This window comes from Nanorana parkeri, unplaced genomic scaffold (genome assembly GCF_000935625.1).
Source record: "Nanorana parkeri isolate BGI_ZX_2015 unplaced genomic scaffold, ASM93562v1 scaffold334, whole genome shotgun sequence".
Lineage (NCBI taxonomy): Eukaryota > Metazoa > Chordata > Amphibia > Anura > Dicroglossidae > Nanorana > Nanorana parkeri.
The window spans coordinates 871867-888782 of NW_017306602.1; the positions used below are offsets into that span (position 1 = coordinate 871867).

The following is a 16916-nucleotide window of genomic DNA, read 5'->3' on the forward strand; positions in this document are numbered from 1 at the left end:
TATAGTATATACTATATAGTATTATATAGTATAGTATCTAAATTCTATATAAAGTATAGTATCTAAATCTATGTATCTATGTATGATACATACAGTATCTAAATCTATGTTTAGATCACATTATCTAGTTTAAATATTATTCTGTATATACAAATGTAATTAAAAGAAAGTTTTGGACACAGCAGCAACCTGTGCTGCCAATAAGTCAATGGAATCCTCACATTTAGGAAAATGCTTTTTGCATTGCATTTACATTGTCTAAAGCTGTTAATACACTGCTTGAGTTTCAGAATTTCAGCTGTGTGGCCCTGCCTGAAAGTTTGATAACTCTTAAATTGCCCGTTGACTGTCAAGCTAAGGCTAAATCAACAATTCAATCTCTTTTACTCTGAGAGATGTATCCAATTATTGGCAGTTGCCTCGTTTTCTGCATATTAAAATCAATGGGATGTTGTTGAGATGATCACCAGTGTGTTTCGTTCCAGCTGGTAGAAATTAAAATAATCATTAGAGGTTCAGAATTCCTACCATGGGAGTCACTAGTGCTGGTAACGCAGGAAATGTGCCTTGCATACTTTGCGGGGACGCCTCGGATCCCGAGGCCACAACTGTCTTGTTTTTTGGTTAGCATTGGTAGTGCAGCACAACTTCTGCCCACCTGTTCCCCTAAGCTCCTCCTTGGCTATGGACACATGGCACAGCCCAGGGGAGGATTTCCTCTCACTCTGAACTGCTGCTGCATCTGAGGTCTGGTGAGTAAGTTTAAGGGAAGGAAGGGGAGGAGCTGTACAGAGGGAGGGGGGCCTATGGACTGTACTGTGGGGTGGGCTTGGGGATCTGTATTTTTGATTTAGGGCTGTGGGGAAACATCTGTATTGAGGGCAGGTTTTGGGGCTGTTGGGGGAGATCTGTACTGCGGGGAATTCAGGCTTTGACGGGGATTTGTACTGGGAGAAGGGGGTCATTTTTGGCTGTACGCTATATGCTTGCCTACAGGTTACTTACACTTGTGACACAGTAGTTAAAGCATATTTTGTGGGTAGAAGGACTGTGGCATTTGTGTGTCATGTGTACAGTGAGTAGGCTCAGTTTTTTTTAACCATGCCCCTTTAGCCCCATCCAGCTGTTAGTGCAGTTTGGTCACACCCACTATTTGACTATTATGACATACAATGTGCACCTTTCACGTTCCTAGCAATGCCCATCATCCTTACCTTTAAGACAAGTCACAGAGCAACTGCCCATAATGCAGATTCAATATACTGTACATTCATTCAGGGTATATTAATTCTAAAAGGTTGATTTATTTCCCTATAAAATTTTTATTTGATAGTTTAGCCAACTATGAAAAGACTAAGCTCCTATTGTATATTACCCACCATACAGATAAACAGTGAGAAAAAACACAATGCATAATAGACGTTTCCCTGTACACTCATATATTGAATTTGTACATAAATGGAAATGGAAGTCAGACAGCTGCGTTCTCTAGCAAACATCAAAGGGAAACGACTACACAATTGTAAACGTGTAATTAATAATTAAGAGGGTTTCATTCTTATGGGAATTGTGCGAAGAGGGAATTTTTCACAACAGCTGCTGCTTAATCCTGCTACAAAGTACTTAAGAAAAAAAAATATGTTTTGAGATATTTACAGTGCTAGGATTAAAACTAGTTGTGTCCATTCATCCTAATTACAAAAAACAGGATTATACCAATAGTTAATTGCAAACTAGCATTGCACTGGTTTGGGGCTTAAGCCATCAGTTTGCCCTTTCTCCTCCATGTTTAGTTTTGTTTCTCAATGTGTTACAAGCATCCTGTAGAAATGGTTTCCCTGCTTGATAAATTGACAGTTGTCAACGATCAACCGAAAAAATAAAATAAAAGGGAAATAAAAAAAAGTCTTCTAAAGACGTTGGCATTATGGCAATTCATATTATTATTGAGATTGCCAAACTAGTGACTGGACTTTATCGATCCCAGATTTAGAGTTAAAGAACAGTGTAGTGGTGCAATGGTTAGTTATATTTTTCATTTACTACTGTGGTCCTGGATTCATAATCAAACAGCATGGAGTTTGTGTGCTCTTATTGGGTTTTACACTTATCCACAGAATGCCATGGATGCTTGTGTGACTATTACAGAAATAAATCAAGCTTACATGATGTAGGAACTGATATGAATGAGAAATCGGCTGTATATTATGTACTAGAGTATATACAACATATATAGTAATTCCTTGTCATAAAAGCCTCTGCATCCCTTACATATTACCCTTACCTAAAATTGCACCTGTGCCCAGGCAATGGACATTTAACTATTTACACATTCTTAACAAGCAGTAAAAGAGTTTTAAAATAAACCATCACTGACCTATCTAACGGCTTTTAAAGTGAAGGTATTCATTTCCAAGGATCATCAAAGATGACAAAAAGACTCTAAAGTCAGTTTTAGCCAGTTTCTAACACCTTAGAACCACCTACTGTCTGTTTGCATTGGTAGGTTGCCGTTCTGCCATGATCTGCTGTTCATAGAAAAATATCTGCCTAGGGCTTATTCACACCATAAGCAATGAATGTCGACTCAGCAACTGAACAGTGCCAGTCACCACAACGGCATATGAAAAACAATTGTTTTCTATGTACCCCGATAACACTACAACTCATGTTGCATTTTTTTACAGCACACCGGATGGCACCACAGTTCATCACAGAGCGGTACATTGAGTGTACACTCCAATTACAATAATAAAAACAAGGAAACAGGGCATTACACCACCTCCGTCAGATCTCACTCAGCACACTATCTTGTGCGATAAAACTCAGATTTTTAGCTTGTGGGCTGGTGTGAACGTGCCTTTAGGGCTTGCTCCCATCAACCCTGTTGGGCTGTGTTAAGCAATTTACCTTATGTATTCACCAGCTTGTGTGCATTTGCGCACCTTAATGTGCACCTGCTGGTGTGAATGGGCCCTTAAAGATACAGGGATCGATGGGGGCTTTAAACCAACATAGTTGAACTTCGGGATATCCTTAGATATTCCCTAATATTTCCCTTCCCTAGCTTCCCCCTTCCCCAAAAACAAATAGTCATTTTCTCTCTAACCTATATTCTGAGGAATGGTCATTTCAAAACTCTGTGACATCTAACATTTGCTTAAAATCAAGCAGGCAGGCACTCACATCATATCCTTTTTCCTTTCTGTGTCCCTAAGCAAACTACAAGTGCCATGATGTATCAGAATATAATCAACACTAGCGGGAAGGATTGTGAGCATTGCTAAGTGTCTTACACTTACATAGTGTCTGATCACATTGCTATCACTCGCTATCAATAAGCTATTGCAGTCATAGATGGGTGGGACAAAGGCATCAAGCTATAACATAATGACGTCCTGCTCATAGAAGAAAACTGCAAGGGGCATTTACAAGACCGGTGGCCATGGGGAAAGAGGGGGCATAGTGGCCGTCAGTTTTATGAAAAAGAAAACTATACCATGACTGCTGCAATATTTGAAAGATGGAGTATAGAATAATGCAAGGTACAAGATCTCACTTACAGAAGTGCTTTTATATTTCTCCCTGAGTTCAGTTTTAGGCCTGATTCACACTGCGTTACTCGGGCGGGACACATCTGTGCGGCCGTGCACGCCCGTATCAGGCGGTTCCGGGGAGGGACAGGTGCTGCGTGTAGCAGCCTGTTCTTCCCTATGGGAGGACACAGCCGTACACTGTGATACGTTCACCCGAACTGCAAATCCATGCGGGTCCGGGTGTCCGTGCTCGGACGCAGACAGGATCCATCAACATAACAAGTAGTCTGTGTTTTGTGTATGTATCTCAAGGTTTAAAGGCTTATTCTGGGATAATTGTGTCTCCCCTCCCACTCCTCGTTAACCCATACCACAAGGAGTTTTGTTTTTTAATCTGTAGAAGCAAGTAATACTCACCTAAGTCCCCTATCTGGGTCCCCCACCACTGTCTTTCCAAGTGTGTAGAACTGCTAATCCAATGGTTTTATTAACACTTTATTTTACAAATAAATATTTAACTCAGACTTAATATATGAAACTTTGCAAAGCATCCTAGACTTTGTAATGGCAAGCCCAGTGCTGTCTTCTTGCTTGTTGACAGTCTGTGTAAAACTGAGTAAAGTGTATTTCCACTTTTGCAGTCAAATTTGAGTAAACCCACTACATGTTTGTTATGTGTTCCTATTCACACAGCATAACATAATATTTCTAACCATTTAGATGTTTCTTTATTGAAGGCCTTTGTGTAGAATCCTGGCTACTCTTAGCAGTTTATAAGTGAAACTAGATGGTCAGACTGAGGGTCTGAACTGAACTTCCTCTCATTACATAAAATATTCTAAGTCTTTAACCCTTTGTTAGGACAGACAGTGTTCACATCTAGTATACATGAACATAAAGGGTTGAGGGGGGGTGGAGAAGCTAGGTAGGATTGTGAAGCATGTACTGTATAAAGCACTTAAAACGTAAGCAGCATTATTTATTTATTTTTTTAAGTTATGCTACGAAATGGGAACATATAAGAGACATAGAGTAGGTGTTATCCCAGTTGCAAAAGTAGATGCAAAAGTGGAAGTACACTTTGATCCCAAAGATTCTGTCCCTGTTAAAAGAGATGAAGGAAATGGGTCCCTCTTCTGAGTCATTTAGCAGTACTTGTAATCTGATCTTTACCGCTATTGTGGCATTTGGAAAACTATTTCACAAAAAAAAACCACACATGTATTGTATGCTCATATTAGACTATAATCAATGTGCAAAATAGGCACTGATGTGTACAGGATGAATGTCTGTGTCTTTATTATGTGACTCACCAAGGATCCCAGTGGGTTTCAGCCCTCCAAACTCCTGCATTGCTTTGATCGCTTTGGACAACTCTTCCTGTGTCTGTAACTGTCCTGTAACTGGATCAGGAGGTGGAAGATAGCCAAATCTTGTCAACCAGTCCTGTATTGAAAAAAAAAACAATGCATGGAAAACATATTAGTAAACATAAAGAAAGTACAGTTTAAAGTAATTTACTTTTCTGGTGTGTCTGCGGAGTGTAGTCGATAGAATTTATCCTTTTCCGGTATTAACTAAATCCATAGCTGATCACTGCGGGTTACTGTAATTTAAGATTATTTTTCTTAAATAATTAATTTGGCTTGTAACTTGGAATAAAAATGAAGAAGGGCTTTAAATGGTCACAGTGCAGGCATTATGCATATAGCAAATCTGAGTCTTATATAAGGCTATATGACGCAGGATCAAATGAAGGAGAAAACTGGAATATTGAAACAGGAGGCAAATTAAGGGTGATTACTAACCCAGGGGTAAAAGGGATGGAAAACATGTAAATAATAGCTTGAGAAAGAAAAGGTCATGTTCATGGTGGAAAAAAATAACTCATGGTAACATAATTTTCATAGTATGAATAGGAGGAAGAGAGAACACTTACGGGGTTATTCACTAAAAGGGGAAGAGTTTGGAGAAGGCAGGAGAAGTGAGCAATATAGGACAACATAGCTGATTTGGAAAAATTCTCCATTTCAGCTCACTTTCCTTTTCAGCTATGCTGTCCTAGATTGTTCACTTCTCCTCCTTCCTTCTCTAAACTCTTCACCCTTTAGTGAATAACCCTGTTCATGATATTTTGGCAATATTGTGATTGAACATCAGATAGGGTATATGGAGGCTCCGAACATCACCCCAAAATTAAAAAGGGATACACCATCAAGAGGTGTTACACAGCTCTATGGACAATAACTGAATCTCATAAAGTGTCACAGAAGTTGGTGCCGGGAATCCGATATAAACGCTGAAATGCCAACTTACTGCAGTTCCATAGATACTGATAACCAAGTAGAAGAATTTTTTTATGTCATTGCAAATCTGTTTTATATTTAGTACAGTTGACATGGGAGGAATACTGCAGTCTCCAGAGGTTCTTTGATTCTGCTTTTTTTGTAATACATTCATCATAAATTTGTATTTCAGAAAGCTTCTGAATAATCTTTCATCTCACATAAAATATCCTGTTCTCTTTAGATACTTGGGTCTGTCCTTCCTTTGTCTGCGGTAAAGGTTCTTCTAATCCCAAATGATTATTTTGATAATGTTCTGCTTTCCCTTAATACTGAAAAGGGATACAGCACTTGACATTGGCTAATGAGGTCTCTCTAAGCCATGCCCGTGCTTCCCTCTGTCCTCTAAGTGTCTTTAGACTGCACAAGTGTGGCTGTCAACTTTTTAAAAGTCTCACAAGAACTAATCTTTTACCACAGATTTACAGCAGTGACGTGCGGTACCTCTGGTTCCGGGTAAGGCATTCCCCAGCCTCGCCCCCAGCACGTCCCGCCCCACCCCCCACCTCCTAAGTGCGACAGCAAATGTTACAATTCCCTGTGCTGCCAGCACATAGGAGAGTTGGACCCCAGCTCTCTCACAGAAAACAGTGGTCTGGCTCTCCAGCGGTCTGACAGCTCCCCTGAAGCCTGCTGCTATCAACAGTGCTGCTCAGGGAGCAAGAGAGCTGTTGATCAGCGTAGCGTTTGGGGGGTTGGTGGGGGACGTGTTGAACTACTAGAGAGCTGGGCCAGTGCTATGAGTGAGAGATCCATTCCTGTGTCTTGTACATAATGTACAATACAACGGAAAGAGTAGGAAATTTTCATCCATGTTTTCAATTCAGTCACTGTATGCATTGTTTTGTGACAACTGTGAATTTCCTCCTTTCTCTTAACTTTTTTTATGGCATTAAGCACAGATGAATCAAAATCATACACAGAAGTATAAAGTGAACACATATTTTTTAGTAGACTCCAGGCACAACATTACTCTTTTAAATTAAGTTCTCCCCTTTATAGCCCTTTGTTTGATCTGGGATTACAATTCTACAGTTGGCTGGAAGAATTTCAACTCTGTAGTGAAAGTGAATGTTTCTGGTAGCCTTAATGGGGAAGTATGCCTATTGCCTTATGTGATGCTGCATTGTTCTTAAAGGAGAACTATGACATGAGTGATTTCCACTCACCTCATAGTTCTAAGCCGACCTGTGACAATTAAACTGTCACAGGTTGGCTCAGTAGATCGGGAGGTGAGAGAACACATACCGGGTTCCCTCACCTCTCGATCCTGTCACGGCTCTCTGCCGTGACAGGGGGAGGGGCTGGATTCCCCTCTCCCCGCTCCGATCTGCCAGCGCTGACTGGCGGAACGGAGGGGGCGGGTACAGCTGGCTCTGCCTCTAGATAGGCAGAGCCAGCTGTCACTCACGCAGCTGGGCGGATCCCGTCATCTAAGTCGGGATCCGCTCCAGGTGCGGCGTCTCAGTATACCGCGAGCTGTAGCTCGCGGTATACTGAGCTTAGGGTAACGGGAGGACGCTAGTTTGTGTCCTCCCGTTACCCCAAGGAGAACTATGGGGAAAAACACTGACCCCATAGTTCTCCTTTAAGGAGAAACTTCACCCTTATCTTTAAAATTCCAACAAAGGCACCTGTTTAGTTAGAAATGTTAATCAATGGCAATCTACAGACAGATACTTCTAGATAATTGCAAGATTTTTATTCTTTGCATATCTTATTTTACCTTTCCTCCCCATTCTTCTCACAGTGGCCATTTTTTACTAAGGGTAGATTAGTCCATCTCCCTTTACTTCCTGGAACTCTGGCAGATGTGACTAGGACATGTGACCATGCACACCAAAATGCCTTTCCCTGAGATCTCACAAGATTTTGCCGTTTTCCAGCAATGCACTGTGATGTAACTGTCCCAGCATATTTTAGGTATGGGCTAATGCCTAAGAGGACCAGGAAGTGGAAAAAACAGTAATTATAAGGATAAACATATGTTTATTTAACTAATCATTGTAAGATGATTTGATATCAGCATACCGAGCTGAGTGCTGATGTTATTTTTAGTGAAAGGAGGTAAAGGTCCACTTTAACTGACAGAGCACACATCTACAATAAGAGAAATGACAGGAGACTGGGAGAGCACCCAAAGAATATTATTCAGCGGAAGAAGGCATAGCCTAACAGACATGGATGTAAACTGATTTGGTTTATTACCATTCCATTCTCATGTGTATCAAGTCTACAGTCTACAGCGGCAGATACACCTCTTATGATTTCATAGCTTATACAGTTACACAGTGTTTAGTAATTAGAAACTACATGGGGTAGCAGGAAATATTTGAAACAAGTTCTTTTATAATCACGAGTCCCTAAGCAGCTGGCTCTTGGGATAAGCTGAATGTTAATTTTATGCGTTACAATGATTTTCACATTTGCATTGCATTTGATGGCAGATAAGAATCTAATCGCCTGTTTGGGTTGCCAGTGTTTTCACAGCTGCTTTACAATTTAAAGCTTTCTATATCCATGTCCATAAAAATGTAATGTCTGTCTGCAGCATACTTCAAAATCACCATGTTGGACTCTTCTGAATGCATAATGCCATTTTACAGTAACTTGATATAAGAGAAGCAGACAGGTTTGATCTGACCTGTATGTAAATATCAATATAATATAATCAAACAACTGCATGTCATTTTCAAGGCTTTTACAGCTATGAGTATAACTATGGTCATGATGTCATTACAACTTGTCTTACAGGTTTGGTGGTCCATGGGGTTTAGAGGCATTCCTACTGACAGGAGAAACCAGCATGTTCATTTAAGTGGTAGGGATAAATCACCATCACTAACTGTAGGCAGTAAGTAATGAGTAGTAAGTTGTCCTTAGAGAGAATTGAGCGAACACGGATATAATTATTTAACCTTGCTTCTAGACTTCATTGGAAAAAATTAGGTCTACTGACTACTGACCAATTTCTTTTTTTTCCAAACATTTTTTTTATAGTGGAGTAAGAACAACAAAATACTTTGCCTAGAATATACAGCAAATTGAGTATCTACAAAATTATGATTGATTACTGTGAGAAAAATGGGACACAAATTATTCCTACAACAAAAGACATATAGTAAAGGATAAGAGGTAGAGAAAAGATCACTTCGGGATCTAAGACATGCGTGAGGAACATCGAGAAAGTCCTGGAAACAGTTACAGCTGAATTGGAGGGTCATTGGAGACTATCCTAGTGGTGTACCATGAGGGTAAAGCCAAGCACTGCATAAGCTTTTCTTTAAAGTTTGTATATGTATATTTGTATTTGTATATCCATTGGTGCACCCACCAGTCTCTTTAAATGGATAGCTGTTGTTTTAACTCCCAACTACAACCTCCATTCTTAAAATATATGCAAACCCCAACAATAAACCTTTCTTGTTGGCGCTCTGGTCTGTTAAAGCTGAAACCTAGGCTGCTTAGATTTTGCCTTCCCTGTTTCCTTCCTTCTCCCTTTAGCAACATGCTAATTAATTTTTTAAATACAATCTACTAGTGCTTCTCTGTGCAATGCAGGTAGATCATGACTGATGAAAGGGACCGGCAGGGTGTTTTGGCAGGATGCCTGAAAACATCACAGCACCATAGCTCAGTACTGCTCTCAAGAGCACCCAGCCTTGATTCAGTGGGCTGGCTCTTGGGAGGAGTTATGCAAATATCAAAATGGGTGGATTTCAGTCTTGAAAAGTGGGCATTCCTACAAAGGCTGCATTTGCATTTGAGTAAGCAATTTCAGTCCAGGAGAGTAGCCTGTACAACTGTGCCACTGCAGAGGTACCGTGTTTCCCTGAAAGTAAGACCTAGCGCTTTCTTCAGGGATTTCTGTGATATAAGACCTCCCCCAAAAATAAGACCAAGTTCGGTGGTAGGTCTTATCCCTGAAGATAGCGCTAGGTCTTACTTTCGGGGTAGCTACACATGTAACTGATTTTTAAATGTAAAGACTGGCCGCAGCTCCTGCCCCGCCCGCCAGCCGCAGCTCCCGCCTACACGCCCGACGGCAGCAGCTCCCGCCCTGCCCACATGCCAGCCAGCCGCACATGCCAGCCCGCCCACACGCCCGATGGAAGCGGCATATCCTCCGCCAACTTAGACACCAGGAAACAGCAACAGCACGCCTCCTTTCGGGACCTCATCCAGTGAGTATTTCTCCCCCAGCCCGGTAAGACATCCCCCGAAAATAAGACCTAGTGTCTTTTTTCGTGCAAAAAACAGTGTCTTATTTTCGGGCAAACACGGTACTTGTAGTTCTCAATAAAGTACAAGTGCAGTGATGACACCATGCTTGTAGTCCATTGATACTTCCTCCCAACTCATAACTGAAAGTTTGTACCTTGGTACAGAGCTGGGACTAGAGGCATAGTCTGCTGTACCCTGAGCAGTGCACCTGTGATCCACTGATCGTGGTTACAATGCTTTGCAGGCTCCAATGCAAAAAATTAACACATTCATTGCACATTTTTTGTATTATTGATATGTGTGCAGCTATTCATTTTTTGCAAAAGAAGGACTATGCCTTTAACGTTAGCGTAAAATACCAATATACTGTATCTACTAGGCTTGTATAAGTAAACATAACAACCAATTAGATTTTACTTAACTATTGATGGATCTGCACATCATCATTGCTCTTTGCTGATACTGAACAAGCCCATGATTACGTTTTAAATTAAGTTCTTTCATTTTTCCCTGATGATACATTTATTTCATTCAAGGTAATTCTTTTCCAGTAAAATACTTTTTAATATGTATTCTTATTCTACCCACTGTCCCTGGATAGCAGTTACTGCCGAATTCACAAAATCGAAAGCTGAAAATTATGATGGGCTAATTTTACATCTTTGATCCGTCTTTTTACCTCTCATCAAATTCTCATATGTAAAAAAAACAATATATTCAGATAAGCTGGTACTGATATTCTAATTACTTTCATTCAAGACATGTGTGTGCATCTTATGGAGCGAATCCCTATTGCCCGATGCTCGGGACATGCAGTTTCGGCGCCGGGCGAGCAGTTTTTTTGTACATTTAGCCCTGCTCCGGACAAGCAGAGCTAATGTGAGAAAACCTTACCACGCACAGTCATCATTGCCCAAAGGGTGAGCAGAACCCTTTGAAAAGTGCTATCCCACTTGCAAGTAAAGCCCTTTGGCCAGAATCTCCCCCAGGATTCCCATTTCTATTAGGGGTAATGACATTTCCCTGCTATAGTTCTTGCCGTGTGCCCCTGTTCCCTTCCCAGCTTGGAGTCTTGAGTGTTTACACCTATGGGGGAGATCACTACTTTTGAAAATGAAGTGAACCACTACACACACTTAGGGGTTTATCAAGAAAAAAATGAGCCCTTCACCCTGTAAATATTATTTGTGGTCACATAATGCAAAAAATGAATTCCCAGTTCGAATGCAGTGTTGTAATAATACATTATGGCCCCTAGATGAAGTTCCCCTGTTCAAATGTAGTTTGTTGTTGTAATAATACAATATGGCCACTAGATGAAGTGGAAGAGCATAGGAAGTAAATACATACCTTGTGAATTGTTTATATTTAGATCCCAGAGTTCACATCTGTGTGTTGTGGTATGCTGTAGGTGATGTTTTTTTTTTACTGCATGGGCCCCTTTAATAATGCACTTATACAGGCCCCTTTAATAATGCGCATATACCTATGCAGTAACGTGCTGTAAAGCAATTTACAAGTATGAATAAAGCATTAATGTTTTGGATACTCCAATAGAAGGATCTCGCCATAATTCCTGACTCTTTTCCTGTCTACCTGGGAGTTTTGGGTGTTCTCTCCAACCTTTAAGTACTCCAGCACCTCCTACTACATTCTCCGTAATAAAATAATATACAATGACAAGAGAGGGGACCCCTCATTCTAGCCAGAGCAGACTTTCAGATCCAGGAACTCAAGTAGAGAGATCTCTCCAGTACAGTCCCTGGGAGACATAAAAAAAATGCCAGATGGTTTAATTTAAATCTGAAATGATAGTTTTGTGTGGAATGACCCTTTTGAGATAATAAAAAAATCACCTGGCGCTTGATTTTGGTCTTTATTGGCTCTATTTTGGAGCTCATGGCCACTAGGCACTGCCCCCCTATTGTCAATTGAGGGCTACTACACAAATAGGACTGTGTGCTCTGGCAGACCTTCTTGGGCAAGTATTCATCTCAATAGGATGCAGAGTTCTTGCAAGAAGAGGGCAGTAAACTTGCAATTTTGATCTACTTTGTAGATCCTAAAAATTTTGCCTGTCCTTAGGGACTATGCTTTCAATTATCTAATGGGTAAAATGACCCTGAAATCAACAGGGCCTTCCGTGATGGGCTTATAATGCCTTTCATAGGGGTCTATTCACTAAGCTGCTGTAGGCAGCCGAGTGAATGACCGACCTGAAGCGAAGTGAGCCGAACGCTGTTCGGCTATTCATTTCAAGCAGGTACGACCGTATATGGGCTGAAATCAGCCGTACATCGGGTGGCTTCGGGCCGGCCGAACATGCTCAGCATGTTCGGCCGACCCGAAGTGCAGAAGGAGTTCGACTCAGCCAATCCAACATCTGGATCGGCAGGCTACTTGCTGCTGTTCGGTCTATTCTTATAGATGCCGAACAGCAGTGAGTAAATAGCCGAATGCCGCTGAGCGGCATTCGGCTCGGCTGTTCTGCTCGGTCCCTCTGTGGGACCAAGCAGAACAGATAAATTGTTTAAAAAGTAGAAGAAAAACAAACAAAAGAAAACTATTGTGCGGAGCTAGCAGTGACAGCTAGCTTCGCCCAACTGTTTTCTATTGGCGGGCGGTTCTGCTGCCGTCAAAAAAATATTTTTGCCATATGAATGCATTGCTAGATTCCTATTGGCTATTTCAATTTGCAATAGCCAATAGCAAACTAGCTATTGCACCCACCCTCTGCTGTCAATCCCCAGAGGGGACCTGATGAAGAACTGCAGGTCCCCTCTGTTGATTGACAGCAGCAGTGGGCGGGTGCAATAGCTAGTTTGCTATTGGCTATTGCAAATTGAAATAGCCAATAGGAATCTAGCAATGCATTCCTATGGTGAACATTTTTTTTTTTATTCTGACGGCAGCCAACGGCTCCATGTCAGAAAAAAAAAAAAGCAGGGAAAGGTTTGCTCTGCTCGATCGAACAGAGCAAAACTTTCCTTTAGAAAGTGTTTCTCTCCCGGCCGGGAGAGTTGGGCTGTCTGGAGATCAGTGTCCCTGGTTACCTGGTAACCAGGAAAGCTGATCTCTCTGCTTGGCCAGCTTCGGCTTTCACCTAGGCTCAATCGAGCCAAGGCATATGCCTTCGGCTCAACTGAGCCGCTCGGCCATGATCGGGAGCTGTACGGGCTATAGTGAATAGCCCGTACGGCAGCCCTTTGGTTCTACTGAACCGAAGGGGTCCTGGGGCCGAAGCTAGCCGAAGGATCAGCCAAAGCTACGGCTAGATCCTTCAGCAGCTTCTTGAATAGACCCCATATAGTTGTTTTTAATATGGATAAATAATTCCTTTTCATATGGCTAGAATAAACTAGAAAGGCAGGTATATTAATCTCTTTGTAATGTGACTCAATTGGAAACATACACACATAATATGAAAAATGCCATTCCACAATGTGCCCACATAAGACTATCATTAAACCATCTATGGGACAAGCAGATAGTCATAATAAACTCAGATGCACCTAGAAAAAAAGGAAGATGCATGCTTTTGTGGTGCGCGGTCTTCCATATGCTGTATGGATCCCTGCGGTGTTCCATTTTTTATTCTACATTATGGAAACATTTGTGTGGTCGCTCTGTTGCAGCCAATTAAAAAAAATAATCATGTGTGACAGGGCTTTGTATCTATTTTCACTTTCAGCTGGCCGTTCCTTCCATTTCTCATAGTTAGTGTCACATGCTGCTAAAAGCTTGCATGGTCTGGATACATTGTTCTCTTAAAGGAAACCTGTCATTACCACAAAGTAATTGTGGTAACATAACAAGCTAAAAGCAGACCACACAATGCGCAAAACATACTCAATATCTTCTGAGAAGCAATACCTTAGGAGTGGAGAATAATAGGTCTGAGGTGTAAAAAACTGTAGGAAAGGAAAATGAATGTTCTGCTCATAGAAAATAATTCAATTGTAGGTGTTATTATCTCAGTGAGGGCAGATATTGGAATTCCTTATCTAATGGGTTGCTGTGAGCAACACAAACACTCTTTCCTATTATGTTTATTAAGAGTACCCAATACTCTTTTCACTTGCAGGCTTAAAGTAAACCTGTACTGAGAAAATACATAAAAAGCCTTTGCTGACTCCTTCTTCCTAGTGTTCATGCCCATGGGAGCACATACAAGCGCATGGGCATACGGAGTAAGATGCGCCTGTATCTGCGGCACCCGAAAGCCCCAGTTGTTGTGCTTTTGTGTCCACAGAATTGTATAAGCAATTATGGACACCGGCACTCCAAAGTAGAATAACGTCTATTTATCGACGTTCATGCAACAATACACTTTTAACTGATGCACCCATCCTATTACTATGGATCAGCGGTAAAGAGCGCAATGGGTACATGGACTGTCACAGAATTGTATAGACACCAAACATAAAACTTCCCTATTAAGGAACAAAACCTCTTTCTGTTTGTGTGTAAGCACCGGTATTCGCATATACCTGCATACACCAACGTAGAGCAAATTCTGTCCTTACAATCCTGTGGACAGATAAATGCAGCAGCTGGGACTCCTGGATGTCGCAAATACAGGCATCCATAGCCCTTGTAATGCTAATTTCCTGGCTGTCATGCTGAGCCAATGGTATCTTTATTCTTTGAGTCACTGTCCAGGAGCGCTGAAGAGTTTAGCTATAGCAGCCCTTATATTGCTCTAGTGTAAGGAGCATACTGTAAAGTTCAGCAATGGACGCCAGTGAAACACCACTAATTTTAGAGTAAAAATAACATGTTGGATTCTGACTGGTTATTATTGCATTTTGTTCTTTGCTTCTTGCCCTTATTTAAGTGTTACTCCAGTCAAACCTACAGATGAAACTCGAATATTTAGAATATCGTGCAAAAGTCCATTTATTTCACTAATGCAACTTAAAAGGTGAAACTAATATATGAGATAGACTCATTACATGCAAAGCAAGATCGAGCTATGGGTATGCGGACTTCATTTTCCAGCAGGACATGGCACATGCCCACACTGCCAAAAGCACCAAAACCTGGTTCAATGACCGTGGGATTACTGTGCTTGATTGGACAGCAAACTCGCCTGACCTGAACCCCATAGAGAATCTATGGGGCATTGCCAAGAGAAAGATGAGAGACATGAGACCGAACAATGCAGAAGAGCTGGAGGCCGCTATTGAAGCATCCTGGTCTTCCATAACACCTCAGCAGTGCCACAGGCTGATAGCTTCCATGCCACGCCGCATTGAGGCAGTAATTGCTGCAAAAGGGGCCCAAACCAAGTACTGAGTACATATGCATGCTTATACTTTTCAGAGGTCCGATATTGTTCTATGTACAATCCTTGTTTTATTGATTGCATGTAATATTCTAATTTTCTGAGATTGTGGATTTGGGGTTTTCATGAGCTGTAAGCCATAATCCATCACAATTATGACAAATCACGGCTTGAATTATCTTGCTTTGCATGTAATGAGTCTATCTCATATATTAGTTTCACCTTTTAAGTTTGATTTAGTGAAATAAATGAACTTTTGCACCATATTCTAATTATTCGAGTTTCACCTGTATTTTTTTGTGTTTTGCATAGGGTTATTTCATTCGTCACATTTTTCTATGCATCCCCACTTTAGACATTTTCCTTCACTTCCTGTGTGGTCACTGAGGCAGGAATGAAGGGGAATCTCTTCACTGGGCAAACAGACAGCAATAAAGTAACTTGCTCAGTAGAGTAGGGATTAAAACCTTTGTCGGACGTTTATTTTTTTATCTTTTGGGAAGGTTTTACTTATTATCTGTGTTGGCGAACACACATTAGTAAGATAAAATCTCTCTGGGAGTGAGAAGGAATCCTGCTCCCATCTCTTCAGCTGATTTTTCATGCATCAAAAAGTATGCCCTGTAAAAAAAAAAAAAGCACACCACCCAAGTGCGCCTCAAATCCCTGTGTGGTTAAATCCTCAAAAGGGCCTCAAATCCCAGAACCCCTCAGGCTCCTGATAGGTGCAATGCACTATGGTCCACCCATGCTCAAACCAAGCAGACCCTGATCCCTAGGGCCCAGCTGAAGCCAGTCCACCAAGTACTTGGTGAGGGCTCTCCTGAAAGGTGGCCATACACTCTACAACCATCGCAAGACTTTAGTCTTGCAATGGTTGTACAGGGATTAAAAAAACGTACGATCTGCCTATCTTGGACAGGCAGATCGCACTCTCGATCATCGCAAGCCCGCCCCCCTGAGGGGCGGGCTTCCGATGACCGCAATGCTGAACGGGCAGTGTGCGCACACCGGCCCGTTCGGCATTTGTCTTCCGAGCACCGTTCTAACCAGCCGAGAATCGTACGATTCCCGGCTGGTTTTCGAACATGCTGGTTCGACAGAAGACGTGCGACCGTACAGTAGAAACGGTCGCACGTCTCCGTTCACACTGCTCGACTATCGTACGAAAAACCGATCACATACGATTATCGTACGATAATCGTGCAGTGTATGGGCACCTGAAGAGAGATGGCTGGTTGGGAAAGGCAAAACACCTGAAGGCTGCAGAGCCTCTCCCCAGACATCAGGACGGGTCCCTGTAGACACATACAACCTCTGTCATTTGTGGGGTAAATACCTTGTGGCCGAAATACAAAATTGCTCAGGTCAGCCATAGGGCCTGTCCAGGAAGCATGTGCAGATGAAGGCTTTGATCAAGAGTGCTGTGACTTTGTGCCAGTGCCACAACGTAGGGTCCCAAACCTATAGTTTTTTCTGGCACCCCGAGGGGTAAAGCACTGCAGACTACCTGCATTCTCAAGC

At 41.7% G+C, this 16916-nt stretch overlaps 1 protein-coding gene across 2 annotated transcripts in view; it reads right to left on the minus strand.

Moving 5' to 3' along the window:
- MMP17 (matrix metallopeptidase 17) overlaps positions 1-16916 on the minus strand; it is a 130598-nt gene that overhangs the window by 44367 nt on the left and 69315 nt on the right. For both annotated transcript variants that reach the window (XM_018558351.1, XM_018558350.1), the window contains exon 2: positions 4850-4982. In XM_018558351.1, coding sequence (XP_018413853.1) covers positions 4850-4982 — 133 coding nt within the window. The remainder of the gene's footprint in view (positions 1-4849; positions 4983-16916) is intronic.